At 39.7% G+C, this 15,614-nt stretch overlaps 1 protein-coding gene across 1 annotated transcript in view; it reads right to left on the minus strand.

Annotated features, from left to right (window-relative positions):
* LOC134540396 (fatty acid synthase-like) overlaps positions 1 to 15,614 on the minus strand; it is a 140,720-nt gene that overhangs the window by 1,252 nt on the left and 123,854 nt on the right. Inside the window, exons 22-34 of the mRNA XM_063383102.1 lie at positions 14,584 to 14,765; positions 13,748 to 13,945; positions 12,942 to 13,005; positions 10,007 to 10,189; positions 8,874 to 9,050; positions 8,282 to 8,480; positions 8,020 to 8,200; positions 7,570 to 7,712; positions 6,969 to 7,222; positions 6,020 to 6,290; positions 4,077 to 4,372; positions 2,291 to 2,521; positions 1,542 to 1,775 (exon numbers count right to left, since the gene is read on the minus strand). Of these exons, the coding sequence (XP_063239172.1) occupies positions 1,542 to 1,775; positions 2,291 to 2,521; positions 4,077 to 4,372; positions 6,020 to 6,290; positions 6,969 to 7,222; positions 7,570 to 7,712; positions 8,020 to 8,200; positions 8,282 to 8,480; positions 8,874 to 9,050; positions 10,007 to 10,189; positions 12,942 to 13,005; positions 13,748 to 13,945; positions 14,584 to 14,765 (2,613 nt within the window). The remainder of the gene's footprint in view (positions 1 to 1,541; positions 1,776 to 2,290; positions 2,522 to 4,076; positions 4,373 to 6,019; positions 6,291 to 6,968; positions 7,223 to 7,569; positions 7,713 to 8,019; positions 8,201 to 8,281; positions 8,481 to 8,873; positions 9,051 to 10,006; positions 10,190 to 12,941; positions 13,006 to 13,747; positions 13,946 to 14,583; positions 14,766 to 15,614) is intronic.

Genomic DNA, 15,614 nt, shown 5'->3' on the forward strand with positions numbered 1-15,614 from the left:
TGCCAAATTATTAAATCTAATTACCCTGCTAAGTACACACGCCTCGTATCGGTGCGTGCCCACACACCACTGGCCACAAGTCCACCACTGTTCACATGCGTTGCATCACAACTCCACAACGGGTCTTCCTCTTTGTCCTGAAGCGGCCCCAATTCAGACTACTCGTTGTTTCCGTCAGCTACAGAACTCGCTAGTAGCAGCACTACCATACACTCTAAAGGCCATTATTCCAAGAGACAAAAATAAGGGTTTAGATGTTATGTATACTACACTTGTACCCTAACCGTATTCCTAGTTCACCATAGCACATGGCCAGTCCCTTATTTTTAGGGAACATATTTTGGTCTTCTATCCGTTGCCGATTTGGTGCCCAAATTTCATTCATGTGCATTGATTTCATTCAGATGACTTGTATATAGTCTTTTTTTTAATCATCGGGAATGTACCAAGCATGTTAGTGTGCCAAATGAAACCTTTTTGACAGCAAAACTATCTGGGATTACATTTTGAAAACTTCAATAGTCATGACGTAAGAAGAAATCATCGCAACTTTAAAAGTACTTGAAAAATTAAAAAGTCTATTCTGTATTCGTGCAATAATGCTGCTTTCTCTAGTAGTTTTGCCATAATAATTATATCACTGGTTGCGGAACGTCTGCTAGAATGCGTTGAAACCAGTTTCTAGCCTTTTTCAGGGCACAGTTTGTTAAAATGGTTGCTGATTTGTTCCTTACTGACTTTTGATTTGGACACGTTCTGGAATATGGCCTGCGAGTTAGGATACAGTTGTATCCCAACAAGGCAGTGCTTATTTGCTACCTTAACCCGTCTTGGAATACCACCCTAACTCCAACTCTCAACAACCCCAAACTCACCAGTATTGCAGATCCACTACCTCTTTGCTGTACCCGCCACTGGTCAGTTGATCCTTTATGTTCCTTCTGTCTTGGAAGCCGGCTCTTCGACTGTGCTGTGCAAACAGGGCCCCGCTCTGTCTTCTGGGAACCGCTAGGAGTTGCACAAGAGGTGCGACCACTCCGGCTTACAAAGAAGCGTCCGTATATCATGACGCCAGACGGAGAAAGGGAAGGGGGGTTGACTGGTTTTGGCCAGATGGAATGTGGGGGGACATTCCAGGCCAAACATGTACCGCACAGTGATGTCTCCTGTCGCACGCACTGGAGAAGATGGTGGGTACCGTCAGTCTCCTCACATCCAGGCAGACGGTCCGCCTCACATTTATACTTTGTCAGTAGTAAATCGAACATTTTGCAGAAATTGAGGCTACATGGTACACATTAACAAGCGGAAAAATGTTATAATTGTGTGACAAAGTGATAAAGAATATCAACACCTTGAAGTATGATGTATTTATCAGTAGCCTGATCATATATCATTGTCTCACAATTGATATTTTATGAAGTTTTAATAGTAAGTACATGCAACACTATTTAATGAATGGATGGTAAAATTTTTTGTATGTATTCTTAGTAGAAAAAGGTAGAAGAAAAACATTTTACTTGTGACCAAAACAAACAAACCTTTTCAAGCCCGCAAGTGTCGTCGGGCTGTGTGTTGGGGCGAATGAGAACCACTTGTCCGGACAGCGACGCTCCAGTTGGCTTGTAACTCAGCAGAGTCTCCACTCTCCTGTACACGGCCTCCACAGCGAGGCACAGATGCTGCTGGTTGGTCGTCCTTGTCTGCGGCAGCTCGGAGAGAGCTCTGTGCAGGCGTGATCTCCAGTCGGGGAGCAGCATGAGGTCTTTGTGCACCTGAGACAATAGCATTGTATGTTGTATCTGAACGTGTGGTTTTACTGCAAAAAAACAAGAACCTACTAAGCTTAATTTCTGGCAAATTAAATTTTGAGATCAAATAATCTGCTGCAAGGTACAACTTTGATAAATGATAAACTGTAACTTAAAATATTCACAGATAAATATAGAAATAGAAATTACATGGCTGCCTATTAGTCTATAAAATCTTTAATTTTAAATCCAATTTTTTTTGGACTTTAACTCATTTTCACACTGCTTCAGCAACTGATCCAGAAATACAACGAACAATTTGCGATTTATTAATCCAATAAAATTTTTTTTTTTTTGCAAACAAAACTGTGAAAGAGTTAGTTAAAATTGTGTTTTGAAACAGAAGACATTTAATTCCAGTTTATAAAGTAGAACATCATCTCAGTAGGAAACGAATTGAAAACGTTTTACGGTATTTGCACCACATAAGCCCCTTAACAAACTTGAAAAAAAGTTTACTCTGGTAGCACATGACATACCGAGCTCGCAGTTAGACCGAGCAGCCGGATAAGCAGGTACACTTGCAACTGGGCACCCTCCCCCAGAAGCCTGGCCACATCCTGGTTGGTCTGAGGCGCTCCTTCCAGCAGGAACACTTGAGTCTTGTCTCCTGCTGCTTGGAGCTGCCTCGCCAGCTCTACTGCATACATCCCTCCCCAGGACACTCCCACCAGGTTGTAGGGACCCTCTGCCTGCACACGCCTCATGTTCTGGAACAGTGGCAGTCAGCGCTCCTTATAGCAGGAACACTTGAGTCTTGTCTCCTGCTGCTTGGAGCTGCCTCGCCAGCTCTACTGCATACATCCCTCCCCAGGACACTCCCACCAGGTTGTAGGGACCCTCTGCCTGCACACGCCTCATGTCCTGGAACAGTGGCAGTCAGCGCTCCTTATAGCAGGAACACTTGAGTCTTGTCTCCTGCTGCTTGGAGCTGCCTCGCCAGCTCTACTGCATACATCCCTCCCCAGGACACTCCCACCAGGTTGTAGGGACCCTCTGCCTGCACACGCCTCATGTCCTGGAACAGTGGCAGTCAGCGCTCCTTATAGCAGGAACACTTGAGTCTTGTCTCCTGCTGCTTGGAGCTGCCTCGCCAGCTCTACTGCATACATCCCTCCCCAGGACACTCCCACCAGGTTGTAGGGACCCTCTGCCTGCACACGCCTCATGTCCTGGAACAGTGGCAGTCAGCGCTCCTTATAGCAGGAACACTTGAGTCTTGTCTCCTGCTGCTTGGAGCTGCCTCGCCAGCTCTACTGCATACATCCCTCCCCAGGACACTCCCACCAGGTTGTAGGGACCCTCTGCCTGCACACGCCTCATGTCCTGGAACAGTGGCAGTCAGCGCTCCTTATAGCAGGAACACTTGAGTCTTGTCTCCTGCTGCTTGGAGCTGCCTCGCCAGCTCTACTGCATACATCCCTCCCCAGGACACTCCCACCAGGTTGTAGGGACCCTCTGCCTGCACACGCCTCATGTCCTGGAACAGTGGCAGTCAGCACTCCTTATAGTATGGTGCTCCATCAAACATCAACCCTCGATTCTTGTCTCCTGCTGCTTGGAAAATTTCTCGTCAGTTCTAATGTGTATATCCCTACTCATGATATTACCACCAAGTTGTAGGGAACCTTCATTTTCAAACTAATATTCTGGAACCGTGGTACAATGAGTGTTTTTTGTTACCTCACTACCCATCAGTTACGAATTAGGAATTTTAATTTGGCAGTTTTGAACACTAGGTTAATACTCTTAAATATATGCCGTTTATTTACATTGAATTTTAATATTAGTATGACAGTTAAATAGTTAGGTCCTAATTATTTGACTGTTTGGTCAGATATGTATATCATAGTGTGTAACTGTGTTGTAGATGGAAGCAGTTAACAACCAATGCACGAGTGGTTCTTAAAGAAAAGAGCCTTCTTTTCTACTTGAAATTAATGTCTGAAACTATTTGACCATGGTCGGGAAGCTATAACTATTTTCCTACTCTATCCCTGGGCTGTTGTGCGGTTCCGCCTCCTTGACAATGTTTCGCCGTGCACAGCGGACTGCCTACCTCCAATCGTACCGTATTCTATTGAACAGCATTGTGTGGTGAGCAGGTTTTGGAGTAATTAATTTACTCTCGCATCACCATTTCCAATTTAAAATAGTTAGTACTGTTGACCTGTTAACTGGTATTGAGTCACACAACAAATCCTAATACCTTAAAATTTAACTTATAAATCATACATTTTCAAAAAATATTTAAATATAACATACCGATACAACGGCAGCAACATTGTCTTTCAGACTGTGGGCTGTCCCTGGCAAGTGGATCACGATGGCCGGACACATGAGGTTACGAGCCAGCACCTCTGCAGCGCTCTTGGCCGGCTCTTGGAGTCCCGGGACGATGAACACAGGATGCACTTCACGCACGTGTGACGCTCTAGGAGTCTTGGTGCACATTTCCTCCAGTGAACAAGAGGCTCTGTGCATCAGGTCTTCTCCCAGTCTCTCCAGCTGCTCTAGAGACGAGGGCAGCAGTATCGGCAGCTGCTCCTCCGAGGATAGTGCTGCAGTGAGACATCAGATGTAGCCGATATATGGTAGTCCCAAACACACTTGAGTGTTTCTGGAAAATTCTATAACTCCTAAATACTTTGTTTTTACAAACATAGGAAGTGGCATTTTTACTAAATAGGAAACATTTTGTTTGTTTAAAGATACAAGCCAGAATGCAGACTTGAACTTTGCCTAAATTTAGCCAATGGTCTTTCCCTAGGCACCCTCCCACTTGATTATTTTGTAGTACTTCTGCTTGCCCCTTAAAATTTGGCATACTCAAAAAACTGACATATGGCGCACATAGCCTGGCTGCCTCCCTATGATCCGAGTTTGCCAGAATGTGCCAAATGTAATGAAACCGAGAGTTATATTGAAATCGTCCAGGGACTGCGACCCTCGTAGAGCCTGATGCGATTCCACATCTCTTCACCCCTTCACACCCCTTTTTTTCTTCCATCAAACCTACACATGTGCGTATGTGCATTTAAACAGTCATAACGCCCAAAGCGAGGCAGTACCACCAGAGAGATGTGCCCATATATAATAGGAATGGCGCAACAGCCATGTCGCGTGTAGCGATCACGACTGTACCTGTAAGTCGCAGGGCCAGGCCATAACCCGCGACAGCGACAATGATTGTCACATCGTGCTGCTCATCCAACAACACACGACAGTTCTTTCTCAGTGCGACGTGCGACAGATCATGGCCGGTTACTCTTTTTGAAATAACATACTCAACGTTGTCGTCTACGATGAAATGACGAACAAACATGAAGCACCTATTTTACTGCACCGAAGTAGGTCACTGCCCAGTTTATATGTGCTCAACAGTATTATATTAATGAACAGAATATATTAACAAAAATCCAGTATACATACTTTATTTTTAAAAATTTCTGAAATATTACAGAAGACATTTTGCTTAAAGAAATGTATAATTAATCATGGCAATACAATATGAGCTAGTTCGGTTTCTCTGAAAATATGTTGTTTCAGTTGTTTTTTGATAGTGATCATGATCAATGTCACACAGGAAATGTTAATAATTATTGAATTGCAAGATAAAAATCATGCAATAAGATTTTCATTAAAACAAATCTTAGTACTTCCAGGTATGTATTTGCAGAAATACATATAAATAAATAATTTGTTTCTAAAATATCTGACACCCACATACGTTAAATAAAAAGAAGATTTGATTGAAGTCCCTCCATAATATGCCGTTCGTGAAGCTTTGGGATTGCAATGTCGCAATATAAAGCCTCTATTACATGATGTATGGTTTCGTACACGCTCCGCTAGAAGCTTCCAGCAAAACTGAGAGCCAAGCCTCCATGGCAGCAGGTATGGAAGAAACGATCACGCGTGGAATTGTAACCGGTGTACATGGTGCGATCCAATCTCGAGAGGGGCCTTAACATAAAAGATTTTCCAGGTTTTTTTTTTTTACAGGATATCAATCATCCAGGTATCGATAGTTCCCCATTAACACGGATGATTGAGAGTTTGCACACTCTTAACCACGTAATTTATTGTAAATGTACTGATGCCTATGTCTTTACAATATCATTGGCCCTCTGCACCAATTTAAATAAATTTTCTTCAATCACTTTTCGTTATGGAAGAAACCAGTTAAAGAGAGTCAAGATACTTACACTCGGTAGCCACACACTTCTCCACCACACACAGGTACGTGGTCTCGCTGGGCTTGCTCATCAGTAGCTTGTCCATCACTTCAGACAAGACTACTCGCAGCTTGTCTGCTGTGATGTTGCCACTCATCTGCAGGTCCAAGATGGGCAGCCCGGTGCTCTTGCGCATGTGTTCCACTGTGGCCACGTCGGAGTTAAACAGCACCACGGTCGGGGTGACTGACTCCATGTCGCACAGAGCTACTTTCAGAAGGTACGTGGAGAATGCGACTTCCTGCGAACATGAATGAGCCGTACCTTTTCACGGTTGGACATTGTGCATATTTAATTGTATTTGCCAGTTAAAATTAGCCATTGCCTTAGGTAATCATTAGGAGTTTATTTCAAAAAGTAAGCATTGATGCAGCATTATTTTTATGGGTAGCAGCATACATTTGCTTTATTACATAGAAACAGTTGTGAACCTTGTTTAGTTAATAATTGTAAAAAAATTAAACTTAGAATTATTAAACCTAAACATTTTTTAAATATAAATTCATCTACCTGAAGAATCCTTCAAATGCAATTAAATAGTTAACCTATACAAAATTATTTCATTATCAAAACCTACATTGATTGCAGTATAGCAGGCCTTAGTGGTGGATTGCAATTCCATTTACTTTTTGAAAACAGAAAAATATTTTCTTGAGATTCTTAAGTGTCTTTCGAGATTGCCTGCAAATGTAGCCAGTTGACAATATTGTAAGCCAAGCATATCACTTTTAAATCTATAAAGAACAATAAATATGCACACCTTAAAAATAGAAAAAAAATTCAGCAAATGAATAATGCCATCTGTTCAAAATGAACATAAAAGATTTTTGGGCTCAAAAGATAACTGATGTAGTGCATCTTAGAATAGAGCAAATTTGGTTTATGCTTGAAACCATTAATTTAGACTGTTACAACTTACCACAGAGAGTATGAACACAGCGGACAACGGGGCAGTGGTGTTAATGCCATGCACAAGGTCCAGAGTGTGTTCCAAGGTGTGTGTCTTCTTCGTGGACACTATGTCAATACTAGCATCACTGTGCTCCCTGAGTGTGCGTACGTGTCTGTTGGCGAAGCCAGACATCGCAGAGTCGTCGCAGCACATCGTGACGTAGCGACAGCCTCGGTCCACTAGCCACTCCGCCAACACCAGGCAGTTCTCTGGCACGTCGCCTGTAACCGACTCTGCGTCAATATCTCTTTATGACTGAACATCCTATATTAAATTAAAAACTGGATGGGAGAAGAAAATTCAAAAAAATATACACTGTAACCAAGTTTTAATTTTACAATATTCTGACACATGGTTCTTAAATAATTGAAATTTCACATTTTACAAAAAAAAAAATATTTAATATTTTAGTTTATTAAAACATCAGGTTTCTCTTTTAGTATACGTAGAAAATTAAAAAAAAATTACCTAGGCTCATTTGCAATGACTGAACAAACAGACATTTCAGCTAGTTTGGTACCTACATGCACTACATTTGCATAGGTGTTACACAGTAAACACTACTTACCAACTATAAGACACGAGGCTTTGCATTCAGAAGACAAAAATGTTCTTGGGTGAGAGTTCTTGGACATTAGATTGGAGCTGGTTTTGTCCTGTGATTTTCTCGTAACCAACAGCTTGTTCCGACAGTTAGCTTCATCAAGATTTCTGTCAAGTATAGTCAAATATAAAACAAATACATGCAAATATTTTTATAGTTATGCCCTAGGAAAAAAGAAATTGTGATTATAAATTACAAACATTATTCTAGTTAAATATTGTGGCATTATCGAAAATACTAATGCTTGTAAGCATTTATGTATTGTATTTAACAGTTTCTACATTTATAAAGCTAAATTTATAAATTTTCAGAAATAGTTAACAAACATTAAAAATTGTTACTACTATGCTTGTAAGTATGTATGGATTTATTAAATATTACATTTCTTCTAACAAATAAGCATAAACTCAATACCTGATGCTCTCGTCCGCCCTCGCCACAGGGAACACTTCTCTGTCCAGCGGCCGGACGAAGCCCGACTTGATTCCACCAGCCACCATCTCGTGAAGCCTTGTCTTCCACGCCGGCCTCATTGCAAACAAGTTCTCTGGCACTACTGCGATAAACCCTAGGTTCTTCAAGAACGGCTCCATTCCTGGGAAAGTGAGGAAGTGAAGTCAGATACGTGACGGTTTGGTTAGGTGTATGTGATCATGAAACACGAGTGCACACTCACCGAACTGCTTGTGTTGTTCCATCTCTCTTGTACACAACTGTATCAGGCGGCCAAACAAACACACGCAGTTGACTGATATCTGTAGATAGCGCTCTTCTAGGGAATTAACTACAATTCTGAAGCCATCATGCTTAGATCTCTTGAGGATATCTGCTTCCAAAGAATTTCCTTCCAAAACAAAAATATCTTCTTCTAGGATCTGAGAGTCAACATAAAATAAATGTATGTAAGGAACATGATAAGTTTATTAATATTCACATTTTAAAGACATTGAAATTAAAACAATGATGGAGTTTTGTTCATAGTTAATTAGTTATTTAGCTGTACAAAATGACTGATTTCAAATCAAGCACCAAACACAGTTGCATTAGATATAGTATTTAGTTATGTAAATGCTGGATTTCGTTATTTGCGAGAGTATCAGTATTATTAGCGCAATGTGCACCATACAATACCCATGTTGGTTGTAAATTCTAAAATTGATAATCATATGAATGTAATTTGTGAATAAATATTTTCTACTGAATCGTACAGTATTTATGAAGTACGCTGGGAAGGCCGCAGTCCTGCGGACAGGCTACAAGCACCTCACCTGAGGGAACTTGCTCCTGAGCAGCCGCCGGTGCTGGCTGGGGACAGTCGCGCTCACGGCCAGGCCCCGCTCCAGAGCCACAGATATGAACGCCTGCCCCACGGGCGTGTGGCCGGCCTGAACCAGGATGCTCTCCCCGGGCCTGGCGTCCGCTCTCAGCACCAGAGCGTAGTACGCCTGTACACAACGTTAGAGTTCACCATATCGATAACAGCATCGTTAACCGTTCACTTAATTTAATAGCAGTATGAAAAAAAATATATTAAAATGTAAAACAGATTATGAAGTAATAAAGGTATAGAAAAGTAAATATTTTAATATTTAGTAATAATTGCAATAGTTTCAGCCATATTTTAGTTATATTTACAATTTTTTGAAAATATTTTTTGGCAATGCTAAATTTAAACATCATAAAAAAAAATACAAAAAATAAGCAAGAGGACCTGTTGCAGCATCATCCAGACTCCAGTAGTGTAGCACGGGCCATGTCAGATGAGGCACAGTGGTTGTCTGGACACAGCCAAGTATGGTGTAGTACTAGGTAGTCATGTGCCAAGCCACTCACCAGGCAATAAGCAAAAGGGACTGTTGCAGCGTCCTCCAGACTCCAGGATTGTGGCACGGGCCATGTCAGATGAGGCACAGTGGTTGTCTGGACACAGCCAAGTATGGTGTAGTACTAGGTAGTCATGTGCCAAGCCACTCACCAGGCAATAAGCAAAAGGGACTGTTGCAGCGTCCTCCAGACTCCAGGATTGTGGCACGGGCCATGTCAGATGAGGCACAGTGGTTGTCTGGACACAGCCAAGTATGGTGTAGTACTAGGTAGTCATGTGCCAAGCCACTCACCAGGCAATAAGCAAAAGGGACTGTTGCAGCGTCCTACAGACTCCAGGATTGTGGCACGGGCCATGTCAGATGAGGCACAGTGGTTGTCTGGACACAGCCAAGTATGGTGTAGTACTAGGTAGTCATGTGCCAAGCCACTCACCAGGCAATAAGCAAAAGGGACTGTTGCAGCATCCTCCAGACTCCAGGATTGTGGCACGGGCCATGTCAGATGAGGCACAGTGGTTGTCTGGACACAGCCAAGTATGGTGTAGTACTAGGTAGTCATGTGCCAAGCCACTCACCAGGCAATAAGCAAAAGGGACTGTTGCAGCGTCCTCCATGCTCCAGGATTGTGGCACGGGCCATGTCAGATGTGGCTCCAGGGTTGACTGGACACATTTGGAACTCAGACCAGCCACACACATCACTTGCTGGCCGGTGGAGCTGAACCCCGTCAAGTCCAGTGCACTGATACGGATGTGTTCCTGTAAACAACACGTCTCAAGTAAGTGCTTTTTGATGTACCTAGCAATCATTATTGATTACACTCACAAGACTTACGTTAACATCAGGGTGATTACCCGCTTGGGAATATCGGAACCATTTGTATTGGCCTTTGTTTTTTTTTGGAGCTGGCATGTTTTTGAGAAACTTGTGAATTTTGAAAGCATATGAACTTCCTTGTTTGGCTAGCACGTTTAAAAGAGCTTAATTGAAAAACTGCTCGTAGTTCCTACTGAGTCACTTAAACAATTTGCTAGGCTGTTTACTGGTGTCACCTCCGCAGGCAGATGACATGAACAATGTGACATCTGATAAGTCAGCACTTTGGTGTTGCTGCTGATAAGTTGGGAGATGAGTAAGTCTCAACACAAGTTCTTTCTTTTCTTCCATCTTGTTACCTTTTTACTTTCACATCTGTAGATTTTCATCAATAACAGAATCCACAAATATAAACTAACTTTTTGGTTTGTCATGTGAAAGACTGTAGAATAAAACCATAATATAATAATATTAAACATGAAAAGAACTAAACTAGCGGATAATGCAATTTTTTTTTACTAAGTTCGTACTTTTAAGTTTTTTAAGGGCTGCCCTTAGAAAAGAACATATTTCTGTTTATTAAGATTTTACCATTACAATTAGTTTTTTTTTTTTTTTTTAGATATATATTTCTTTTACAGCCAGAATAAAATGATATTCGGATAGTGAATAGTAGAGAAGATGTTACAACCCACAATTCAATATGTGAAAATTACTGTGATTGAATGCCTATGTTTGAAGAATTTAAAGCAAGGAACATGTTTTATAGCATTTAACTACCAAAAATACTGGTGAGAGTTATACGTAATTGATCATCTGAATAATTATTCTCACATGTAAAACTTTTTTTTATCCGTGGCACTTCTCATAAGTTTAGTTGTACCCTTATGGTTTGCACTATTTTTTATACCAATGCTGTATTTTTTAAAATTTAGCTGTTGATTGCTACTCTCATAGAATAAATAATATACAAGATATATTTCTTCAGGAAAAACACTTTTATTACAGTAGTACAAATAATAGGTATAGTTTTACATTAATAATTTTTATTTTATTAATATTAGAAGGTTGGTACTTAAAGTGGGATTATTGGGTTTTATTATCTCTGATTGGATATTTTTTTTTTATTAAAATACTAATGTTTCATAAAAGTTTTTAGTAAAATCTTAAAAATCCTGGGGAAAAATCTTGGTATTGCTTTTGCGTAAAACAGTGGTCAACCTGCGTCTGTAAACACCCAAACCACAAAATCAGATACAATTTTGAGAATAAGTTATAATCATTCAATAGACAGTTTGCTGTATATGGATCCTAATGTTTACCAGTGGTTAGTAAGAGACATAGTTTTATGATAACAGGGAGCATCTTTCTTTCCAAAATATATATTTTTTTCATTTTCTTGCTGGCTTTTATAGTTCGTGCACTGTCACAACAGTTCTTTACAGGATTATCAACTTTAAATTATCTTATTTAAGAAGGTAACCATTCCTGCCTTATGTCGTAAGATTTAGGCCGGTATTCCAAGACACAATAATAATGGTGTAGGTGTTGAATATGCTACGTGTGTACCCTAACCATATACCTAGTGCTCGATAGGACACGGATAGTCCCTTTAACAACTCCAGGAACTACCTAGCATCAACGTGTTGCCCACTACTCGACTTAACTCGACTAAAATCTGACCTAGCGACTTGTGACCACGGGGAAAGGGCCACACGCAACGGCAAAACCCTGAGCCAAACTTTCCAGAATGTTTCAGCCCCAACTTACCCCAGTTTCGCAAGCAAGGCTCGGGCTAGTGAGTGGACCCTGTGCGACACGAGGGGCTGTGCCCCCTGGTTCATCACTGTGCGACCCCAACATGCCAGCAGGCACGCAGCAGTGAGCAGGGAAGGGTACAGATGGAGCATTAGCCGTCAGACGTGAAGCCTTTTTCCCCCTCATTTTTTTTCCTGATTTTCACATACCGATATGGCGGACGTTTGTTTATATTTGTATCAGCTGTTCTGAAGTTAAGCTGTTTGGGAGAAAATCAGATGAAAATATTAATTAGTTAATATTTATATGTTTTTTAAAAGTCCAAAATGAATCTTCATAATACAAATGTAAAGATATCGGTTAACCTTTTTCTGCAATTTAACCTCCAAAACATGTACAGCTGATATATTTGTAAACAAACGGCAGACACATTGGTGTGCGGACTTTATGCTCTATCTGTCTGTTTCCCTAATTTCTGGCGCGCTGCTGTGGTAACAGCAGACAGAGGACTGTGCTGTGTTAGCTCAGTGAGCGCCCATGTGTTCCCGCTACCGAGTTGTGGTGCCCACGTAGAGTCCGAACCAAGGAATACCAAAAATTGAAATTAGGCAATACTGGAAAATTCTGAAATGCTAGACATTTTGAGAGTGACTTTATTTTTTGTAGCAGTGTGTTTTAATTTATTTTTACCATTAGAAGTGCATAGCCTAATGGACGAATAAAAAATTGCCTGGGAAATTTTAACTTTGGTTTTTCTTTTAAATTAAAATAAACTCTTACAACTGTAACAAAAAAACTAACTACATTATGTAAATATGTTTTTCGTGCAATGCACTGATAGCAGAAAAATAGAAATGTAAACGTTTCATTCCATACCATATTGATTGAGTCTCTATTGTACAAATATTTAAACATGAAAATGAAACACATTTTTACCATAATTTCAGTTTTCTTGTATTTTATGTTTAATCCAGCATAACTCCAGTCAATGGAATTCACTCTGTAAAAAAAAAAAAATAATAGGAATTAGCCCTGAATCATTTGGTATAAGTATTTTAAAAGTGAAATTTCTTATTATCAACATCGAACTTTAAAGTGCCTAATAATTTTAAATGAAGGTAAGATAACTGGGATTGATTCACAGGAAATTTTTATCATAATTTTTAATATTTTGTCACTATATAATTTTTTATTTAGTTGTAATTCGCCATTTTCATATATCAGAGTTAGAATTTTTACATCCAGTTCAGTGACATAGACTGGTGATAGTATTGTATCTATGTATTTTAAATACATTGTTCTCTCACCTAAATATTAAAAAAAAATTTAAGTGCTAATAAAAATTTCATTTTATTTTTTTCGCTATGAATCTTTATAAAAATGTGTTGCTGATCATGCATATTGAGTTTTTATTTTTTTGCTAATCTCATATTTATATGTACACATATTTAAAAAATGAGATCATGGAAGTCATTTTGTATATTTTCCCATCCGTAGAAACCCAGGACATGAACTTCTGGCGAGTGACCATGGCACAATAAAACAGGAAAAATTTATAATTATCAATATTTGTCTGTAATTGTTTAACTGGTAGATAACAAGCAGCATTTATTTAGTGAAAAAATTAGTTTCAGAATACAAAATGCAATTCTTAGATAGTGGAACATCCAAAGAAATTGCCCTATTAAAAAATAATGGCACGAAATCGTGGATCGTAAAATAAATTCTATTGGCTGCAGCACCTGAGCGAGGAGACCAGCTTGCCGACACTGGTGCTGGCTGCGACGGGCGAGATGGACTCCTGCAGGTCCACCAGAGAGCCCCAGGCGCCCTTGTAGTAGATGTTCACTGCCAAGTCCAGGCTCAGCTGCTCCGCGTAGAAGTTGTCAGTCGGAGAAAATGGAGGCGCCTCCCTGTCCACTACGAACACAAACCTGCAACTGAAACACAGTGGGCGAAATAATTAGCTGTCCATTCTGTTCCTGTGTGTTAGGTTGTTTATTATTGCCATTGTCTAGCACCACTAGATTAATATATCAGCATGACAGTTAAAGAGAGAGAAATCTTACACATTACTAGATTTCTGTATTGAGGCCATGGATGTTGGCAGTTATTTTGCAAATGTTTCAGAAGTTTTTATTGAATTATAATTTTATTTAAGGTTTTTGTCAACAGCGAGGTCGTTAGTGACGCTAACGCACAACTCGGGCCAGTGATAGCGGAGAGGGACTCTACCATGAATTGCAGACAGTAACATAATGTCCCAGGATGTCAGCACGTATGTTGTAGTCATGTCAGCACGTATGTCGCAGTCATGTCAGCACGTATTTTGCAGTCATGTCAGCACGTATGTCGCAGTCATGTCAGCACGTATGTTGCAGTCATGTCAGCACGTATGTCGCAGTCATGTCAGCACGTATGTTGCAGTCATGTCAGCACGTATGTTGCAGTCATCTCAAGATAGTGTAAAAGGGTTAAAGGTAGTATATTAATATTGTATTAGCATCACTTGGGCCAACACAAAGTATTTTAAAATGCAGTAAAGTGACAAATCACAGTATTCAGGAAAGAGATGTACCTTCTTGAAGTGAGAATTCTCCCAGCTCTGATGTCACTATAAAACCTTTTCACTTCTGCGAGTGAACTGATCTCTTCAAGGACGTACTGCTTGGTGCTTATTTCGTCGAACACGTCACGTGGTGTCAAAAACTCTAATTTGGGCAGGTGGACTACAGTAGTGTTGCTGCTCACAGCTACGCACTGAAAGTCAGAAAAATCCTTGAAAAGTAACATGTAAACACAACACTCAACTGTAATATTATATATACCCTTTGGCCATAATTATTGAATATTTAAATGTTTAAATATACTGTGGGGTAGATATATTTTGAAATAAATTCAATTATTGTTAAAAATATTTTTAAGGTTATGGTCTACATTTTGTAAAAGAAGTCTACAAGCTTTCAAATAAACTAAACCAAATTAAAAATTTTTTTTGACCTGTAATTTGAAACACAATATTTTTTATTTAATTATTTATTTACATAAAGTCAGATGCACATCAACACTCCACAGGGAAATTGCAAGGAATGTGCACCATAAAAACAAAAATAAGTGACAAATCATACACGATACAGAGAACAAATACAACATAAAACAGAAACACAAACTACAAAATATACACACAGTAACATAAAAATATTATTTGCTTGTGTGTCTAGACATGTTTTGCCACAATTGTTGTGATTTTCCTTCTCAAATGATGGAACTATGCTATAATGAAAGCTGATGCAGCATCATGATGCTTCATAATAGCTAAACCTTCAGTCTTACCTCGCAGGAAAAAAACAAACTATTATATGTCTGAAATTGTTATAATTTCCGTGAGATTTAAACAAAGTGCAATTGCTGGGTTTCTGGATAGTCATGTAATTTACAACCTAGCAAAATAAAATTTTTGATTATAATAAATGTTGAGAGAAAAATTTAATATCCCTATAGTGATCAAAAACAAATTTATTAGATACTTGCTAACAATATTATCTTTAGCTTTCTTACAATGGTGGCAAATACGTGGTGGAGTCCATTCAATGTATGTGTATTGAGAAA

This window comes from Bacillus rossius, chromosome 16, assembly GCF_032445375.1.
Source record: "Bacillus rossius redtenbacheri isolate Brsri chromosome 16, Brsri_v3, whole genome shotgun sequence".
NCBI lineage: Eukaryota > Metazoa > Arthropoda > Insecta > Phasmatodea > Bacillidae > Bacillus > Bacillus rossius.